Consider the following 8,103-nt stretch of genomic DNA (forward strand, 5'->3'; position numbering starts at 1 on the left):
GCTGTGCGTAAGTGGCTTTTTGTTTACTTCTCTTCACATGTGAGAATATTTGTACTTGTAAGTGTAGCACAAGGTCATGTGAGAATGTGTGAAAGGTAGGAGAAGACTGACATGTACTTTTTCTTTTTACGATAGTTTAAAAAGCTTCCTGAATGCTTCCTTCCCAGGGCCGTGTTCTTCACTAAAGCATTCCCTCCAAACGTGCTTTTTAAAATCTTAAACAGCACATTTTTCTTTCTTCCATTCATGTTTTCACTCCTGACCCTCCCTCGCCCTCCTCAGCACGATGAACCGGCGACTGCGCTTTCGCTCCAGGACAATCTGTCTGTCCTTGGCCTTCTTCACCATTTTCCTCCACCTCCTCCTGGCGTTTGTCTCTCTTCCCATTTACCACCAACCCTGTGACCCCCCGCTGCCCCCCAGGACACACATCCTCAGAGACCTGGCACGCACCACCTACACCTCCACAGGTAGCAGCGACCCAGCTGAGACACCGACTGAAACCACACACAGAGTTTATTCCACTAAAGGTGCCAAGAAGGAAGCCAAAGGTCATGAGCAAACACTTTCTGACATGAGATTACCAGTGACGGAGGGTGGAAATTCTTCAGTGAACATGCCAGTTAATGTTGGCCGCCATGTCAGCCACAGAGCGGGCCTCGTGGAGCCTGGTCTGTTAAAGCTGGAGGCGTTGTTTGACCATCCTCTTTACAACTTGCCCGTACCTCCGATACCTGAGGAGGACTGGCTGCTGAAAGTGAGGACGAAGGTAAAGGCCAGCGAGAAGAGCTCCCAGATGTGGTCAGTATGAGAGACAGTTATTGTGCTAAAGACTCTCCATGCTTTCCAAATCACAGACTTTTCCCGTTCGCTAGCTAGCAGCTGTCCTTTCAAGGTAATCACTTTCCATGAAGTAGTCATACAAGGGAAACACTACTTTGTACATATTCAGTAGAAAGGAACCGCACCATCAACAAGGTGCGTTTGAGCAATTTATACCTGAAGAAAGGTTGAGGATAGGTCCTTACGTGTGCCGTCTGCATAGTGGGGAATCTTTGGTAGGGAATCTGCCATAGCACCTGGGCCCAATGGACCCCCCCAAAGGACCCTATACATAGAAGGAAGGACAGAGAATGAGAGAGGGAAAGAGGATGAGAGTCTGTTGCTACAAAGCTTCAACTCAAACTACTCTTGCCCAGGGCGCCGGTTTAGCTCAGCGGTTAAACTGTGTGTCTCATATACAGATGCTACAGGTCCGACTCCCCACCCTCAACCCTCGCACGCCATCCTCCCTCTCTCTTCCCCTGTCGTCCCGACACTATCCTAACTTTTGTACATATTTACATCACGGTCTGTAGCTTAATATTTCAATCTTTAGACCTTAGAGATGCTATTTGCTGAGCTCAACAATCGATGTGATGTGATGTATTTGACCTGCAGAGGATTATGGGGCAGAAAGCCAAAAAACTAGCAGGCTTGAATACGTCTATACATGGCTGTAGGACATCCTGACATCTTTTGCATTTGGGACACATGCAATCTTTTTCTAACTCACTAAATAGTATGGAAATGTGTGTATTGTGTGTATGTGTGGGACAGTGTGTGTACGATCGCTCCTTTGAGACCATCTCTCAGCGTTCTTGCTCTCTTTCCTGAAGCAAAACACACTTTGTTTAACTTCTGTCAGCATGTTTCAGCTCCTAGTTGATTCAGTACAACTCCATCCCCGCAGCAGCTATTATATTAAACACCTCTCTACCCAGGACAGTACGTGTACACACACAATGTCTAAGGAATAAAGCTTAACATTGTGAGGACACTGTTAGTCTGGTTATATTGCACCATTATGTCTCTGAAATAGAAATGCATGTATAATAGATGAAAGATTGTCAGCAGATGGGTCAGGCTGCGGGGACATGATGTCCTGTTGTTAAAGATGCTCTGTAGGTGTCACAACGTTGCCGCTATAGATTTCTGTATTCTATGTCGGTCCATGTACGTCCTGCAGAAGTCAAAATAAAAAGGGGTACACTGAATTTGTACACACAACAGGAACATTGACCGCCATCCCATTTTTTCGGGGCAGCCTCACCCTCCTTAACATGCGATCCATAGTCTCTGTACCATCTCTGTTTTTTATTATAGTGGCAAAGTATTGTGTTCATTATCAATCTAATTTATCATTTAATTCATTACATGTTTTATCTTTAATTGTAAGAAAATATTTAAAATTCATGTCACAACTGTAAACAACAGCTTCCAATAACCAGCAGTCCATAAAGAGACATATTAAATTATAAAAAAGCTTTTCATTTTCACACTTTTACTTGATAAATGGCCTAATCCGAATATTGATTAGCAGATTTGTTAAAGTCGAGGTGAAATAAAAAAAGTCATTTTAATCCTTTCAGATCACATCCCCGGTAATATTGTGCATCTATTTGACAATATAGGCCCAAAAAAATACAGAAAATCCATTTCTTCGTGTTCTTATATCAAAATCTGATCATTTTTTCTTCCAGTAAAACTAAATTTCACGCGTGCTTACGTAAGTTAGCACCGAACAATTTCAACCAATCAATCTGCAACATTTAGCCGCAGAGCACCAAGAACGCTCGGTCAGTTAGCTAGCTACTGCGCTGTGGAGAACGTCTGTCTACGCCCACTTCTCAACGATCAAATCAAATCCCTTTAATGATATGTCCCGCCTGCACGTCCTGTTTCACTCGGAAATACGTCACGATACGGAAGCTAGATAGACTCTCGAATACAGACTGTTTCTTTTAGGTAATTTTGATGGACAAATCATCAATTCTTTGTCTGATGTGCTCATTTCAAGTGCCAGTACCTGTGTCCCAAAGTCAGGCTCGCCCACGGAAATGGCTGGACCCATTAAAGGTGCAGCGAAAAGGCCCTTAACTATTGATTTATTCATATCAACTTGCTCGCTCCTATATAAACACATACAGTACATATACACTGAGAGGCCTTTGCTAGGGCTACATAGGCACAGGCATCAATATTACTCACAGAAGTCACTGTGGGTTTCACTTCTAGAGACAAAAAGAGCTGCGTCTTTAGCAAGGAAAGGGACTCTGCGGACAGAGGAGGGATATGAGTGAAGACCAGTCGCGCTGCTGCGTTCTGGATCATCTGGTTTGAGTGTGCATGCAGGAAGGCCTGCACAGCAGGGAGCTGCAGTAATCAATGCGTGATATCAGGTAGGGTAAAGGTAAAGGTAGGGTCTGATTTGCCTGATGTTGTACAGGGCAAATCGACATGACCGAGCAATCGAGGCCACGTGAACTTTAAAGGTTGGCTGGTTGTCAATTGTGACGCCCAGGTTCAGGGCAGACTTTGTGGGTATGAGTTCAGTCTGTGCAAGCTGATATTGATTTGCCATCAGTGTGTGTATGAAAAGGTGAATGTAGTCTAACACATGTAGTGTAAAAGCGCTTTGAGTGGTTGTAAGACTAGAAAAGCGCTATATAAGCACAGTGCATTCACCATTTATTAAGCTTATACAAGAATAACAAGGTTATTGCTTGCCTCCAGGGCCCCCCAAGCATCTGGGCCCCAGAAAGCTTTCCCCTTTTGCCCCCTTTATGGGCGGCCCTGCCCAAAGTTAGTCCGTTAGAATACCTCTCATTTTTCCCATTCCCCTCCTGAACCTTTCCCTCATCCCTTCCTTCCTCTCGCCAGGGTGAGTGCCAGTCAGGAGGGCTACGAGGACATCCAGTGGAACAGCAACAGTAACAGCCATCCTCCATGGCTGCGCTTCCACCTGGGCATCACCCGCTGGCAGCTGTACCCCCACCGTGACCCCAACATGGAGCTGCTCACCCAGCAGCTCTCCACGCACCGCATCGTCAGTGCAGGTGTGACACAAAAATTCTGAGATGTGTTTTTGCTTTCTCTTTGTCCTAGAAACGTCCTTGTCCTTATATTTGTTCAACAGTTTTACTCTAACACAGTATGACTGGAGCGGAGCACAAAGCCTGACGCTGTTACAACATCAAAACGCTCATAATACATGACAGAGGATGTGTCAGACGAGCAAAGGCGAGCTGTTTTTTGAGTTAAGTACTGGAGGAGCTGAGTCAGAACAGAAGGTGACTCAGTCTTCAATTAATAAGTGAATAAAAGACAAGAAAAAGGAGTGTATGTATCAAAACATGAACATTTTTACCCCAGACCTTCATGGTCAAGGAGGGTGGGCTTCATGTAGGCCGAGGGCAGATGAAGGGGAGGATTGTTGTGATTGTGTGACACCTGAGGTTATAGGCTTTCAAATGTAGGCTGGCTTTGAAGTCCTCATGAAATGAAAGGTAGCGTGAAGCTTTGAAGAGCCATCGAGGCTCAGCAGAGGGTGGAGAGGAATATATGAGCCGGTGAAGGGCTCCAGATGAACTTTGGTGGTTACTTTCTCAGTAGATTTTTCCCGCACCTTCGACTTGACTTGACTTTTGTCACAAGTCGACTGAAGACGATTTGGATTTGGTGAATGGCACTTCCTCTTTCAATAAGTTACAGGCAGTGTTGAACATGATGACCATTTCATTCTCCTCCATTGAGTGATTACTGGGTACGCTCTTCTTCAGTGAATCCTTCTTTGCTAACCTAACTGCAACGGATCAGGAGCAAAGAATCTCTATAGTTCACTAAGGTCACTCACAGACTCTTTACTCCATCTTGTCAAACTAGACATGGTTTGAGAGCACCAGGCATCACTTTCTGTCCATGGAAATATGAAAGCGTTAATCTAGAAGATCTCAGCTTTTTTCTCCTTGGGTGGCACCTTTGGCGATAAACGGTAATTGCGGGAGCACACTTCCCAGATATCCAGACAGTGCTGCATGTGTGACGTCCACGGTTGGCTCCGGTTGTAACTCTTGATTTTCCTCCAGACGGTCGCTTTCCTTTTCAGACTGTTTGCTTCATCTGAGCGTCGAGTTTGTTTCTTTTTCTTTGGATTTTCACTTATTGTTGAAGTTGTATCTGTCGTCATCCATCTTTTCTTTCTTTGTTCAGCCATAGTAGATTACTGTTTACTCGCAACACTTGCAGAGATGGGAAAAGCAGCCGCTTAGCTCCGCCTACCCTCTCTGGCAGACCAACCACTGCTGGCTGATGGCGTCACTAACTGGGCGCTGCTTGTGATTCTTCCTGCAAATGTAAAGGCTTTCATCAGTGGGCCATAGGCTCAATCACCATTGTGTTACCTCATTCAGTGATAGCTAGTGAGTTATTTAAATGAAGATTTTCAAGATTACTACTTTAAGGTTGCTTAAGTGGCTTTTTTTTGTAACAGGAAGACATACAAAAGAGTGGAAGAAACAGTTGCATTGTCATTTTAGGTTTACTATTCATTTATTTTACCTTTAACTTTCAAATAAGACAAAGTTTGTGACTAACAGCCCTGTGAAAACATGACTACAACCAGAAGAGTTCAAGGACAGAAACTCTGTGCACAAAAAGGGTGCTTGTTGCTGGGTCTAAACAACTTTTTCACTTTTAGATATCAAAATAAATACGTCACTGAGAAGAAGAAAAACAACATTCACTGGTGTAAAAAATAATGATGCAATGATGCACATATTTTTACATTAGTGTGTGTGTGTCTGTATGAGTGTTTGTGCCCCATTAATGGCCTGTGTGTTTAGTCAAGGCTTTGTGTGTTATACTGTGCGTGTGCTTTGTTGCTATGGAAACATTCTCAGTACTGTTTTTCAGTGCAGAAGTCTGGGGGGACGCAACTGAAGCTGGTGATGTCATTTCCCAACTACGGACAGGCCATGTTCAAACCCATGAAGTGAGTCTCGAGCGGCAAATCCAACATATCGCTCTTATTACAGAGAATGTATCAATATCTGATCTGTTGTTTTAAAATGAATCTATTAAATCTTGAGGGAAAAGTGTAAATGAAGCAAAGAGAGGGAATTTTTTAAACCTTCATACTTCACGGAAGTGTGTTGTTTAAATATTAAGAATGAAGATGTCTTGTATTTCATAATCTCAAGTGTATTTTGATAGATTTTAAGATGAAAGAAACTTCTATGTGAGCTAATCTAAAGCAAATGAGCAGACAGAAGAGGCTTAGCGTTATGTAAATTATTGAATGTATATATGTACTATTATTTGACGTTTGCTCTCCTCGGCAGGCAGGAGAGAGATGAAGAAACCAATTACAACCTCTACTACTTCTCTGACTTTGAAAGACACAATGCAGAAATCGCAGCTTTCCACCTGGACAGGTACCAAATCCATTATTCACTGCTTAGTGTGAGCAAAGACTGATGAAATAGCAACATAATGGCTACATGTAACAGAACACCAGTCTTCCCTCCTCTCTTTCATGTTTGGTCTCCTCTGTCTGTCTGTCTGTCTGTCCGTCCGTCCCGTTTGTCCTTGTCCTCTTATTGCACTTTCCTTCACTCCCCTGCAGGATTCTGGGCTACAGGAGGATCCCCCCGGTGGTGGGGAGGCTGGTGGACGTGGTCAAGGAGATCAAAGACGTCACCACCGACCGCAAGCTGGCCCGGACTTTTTTTACCTCCCCTGGTACCCGCTTACACAATCCTCCAATTATTCATTAACTCTGCTTAAAATCCCATTATGTGCCAACTGATTATAAATCTCTTTGAATTATGATCCTGTCTTCTAATTCTCTCTGGTCACAACCATCCATAACCTCTTTCATCCCAATTTTCCCTTTGTCATTTCTACTCCTCTCACTCTCTCTGTGCTCCTCTGGCTCCCCCTAGTGGGCTGTGTGTGTTTCTACGGTCAGTGCTCCTACTACTGTTCCACAGAGCATGCAGTGTGTGGCCGCCCCAGAGACCTGGAGGCCTCGTTGGCTGTCATGCTGCCAGATCTCTCCCTGGCGTCCCGCAGGTCGTGGAGATCCCCCTGGAGGCGCTCGTACAGCCGCAGCAAACTGGCAAAGTTAGTGGGTACACGGGTCAGGAGTTATAGAGGAACAAAAGTGCTGGGTGATATAAGTGAATCAAAATATCACCATAAAATGTCCCCCAAAAATCTATATAAATCCATAATAATAAAGAATGAATTACAGGAGATTATTGTTTAATCATGTTTCTATTTATGCTTCAGTTGCAGTACAGAAAAATAACAAAAAAATGGCAAATTGCAATAGCATCAATACTGCATCTGGAGGTGTGATTTTCAATAGTTACTGATTTGTGTTACAAATACTTGTAAAAAATGATTGGAAGATATGTATCAACTGTTTCAAAATGACAGTCAGAGGTCTTTCTGCATTGAAGTAATGAAATTACTAGAATGTAGTTTTAATTTGGAGTCATATCATCCAATTGTGTTTTTGTTTAATTATGTGAATTGCGTTTGTCTCACAGGTGGGAGACAGAATCAGACTACTGTTCGACAGTGAAAAAGACTGCGCCGTACGACAAAGGCACAAGACTGGTGGACTTCATGGACATGGTCATACTGGACTTCTTGATGAGTAGGTTAATGGTGTATATGGTATTTTTACAGGTCAGAATTAAAAGTCAACCTCTGTTAATACCATGGAAGACTTAAGAGTCTGTAAAAGGTTCACCTTTAAAAAAAAAAACGTTTTGTTTTAGTGTTAACAGATATTTTACAGCATTTTTAAAATTTCATAGCACAAAAAACCCCGGTGTAACTAATAGATTTATAGCTGCATTCATTTAAAGATTAGCGACTCCAAGGCTATAGACAGTGTTTTATAAATCACATAATCAGTTATTATTGCAATGTTACGCCAAAGGATGATTCATCTGAAAAGCAAAAACATACCAACAGTGCAACAGATTAATAAGACATAAAATGAAATTAATTAACTACTACTTTTGTCTCAATCTCAAAAACGTATTATTTATCTATTTAATAGAATTTATTTTAAAGTTTTACTTTTGTTATACATAGAATATAGATTTAAAGTTAGTATTTAACATCTATGAGGCGACATAGAATAGCCTACTGGAAATAAAAATTGTTGCAACCGTCCCTAGTGTCCCCTACTACTTATTTTACACTTTAGTATAACTTCTTTTCCAGATTTTAATTCAACATTTGAAAAATCACAGCTTAAATCTT

The 8,103-nt window shown here is 42.5% G+C and overlaps 1 protein-coding gene across 1 annotated transcript in view; it reads left to right on the forward strand.

Annotated features, from left to right (window-relative positions):
- The first annotated feature begins 286 nt into the window (after window positions 1–286).
- Window positions 287–8,103, forward strand: part of LOC138595039 (extracellular serine/threonine protein kinase FAM20C-like) — a 33,186-nt gene continuing 25,369 nt past the window's right edge. The window contains exons 1-7 of the mRNA XM_069666356.1: window positions 287–801; window positions 3,703–3,878; window positions 5,734–5,812; window positions 6,162–6,254; window positions 6,446–6,561; window positions 6,765–6,945; window positions 7,377–7,486. Coding sequence (XP_069522457.1) covers window positions 287–801; window positions 3,703–3,878; window positions 5,734–5,812; window positions 6,162–6,254; window positions 6,446–6,561; window positions 6,765–6,945; window positions 7,377–7,486 — 1,270 coding nt within the window. The remainder of the gene's footprint in view (window positions 802–3,702; window positions 3,879–5,733; window positions 5,813–6,161; window positions 6,255–6,445; window positions 6,562–6,764; window positions 6,946–7,376; window positions 7,487–8,103) is intronic.

This window comes from Semicossyphus pulcher, unplaced genomic scaffold (assembly GCF_022749685.1).
Source record: "Semicossyphus pulcher isolate SPU_LCO1_2020_fin unplaced genomic scaffold, fSemPul1.0.p SCAF_17, whole genome shotgun sequence".
NCBI lineage: Eukaryota > Metazoa > Chordata > Actinopteri > Labriformes > Labridae > Semicossyphus > Semicossyphus pulcher.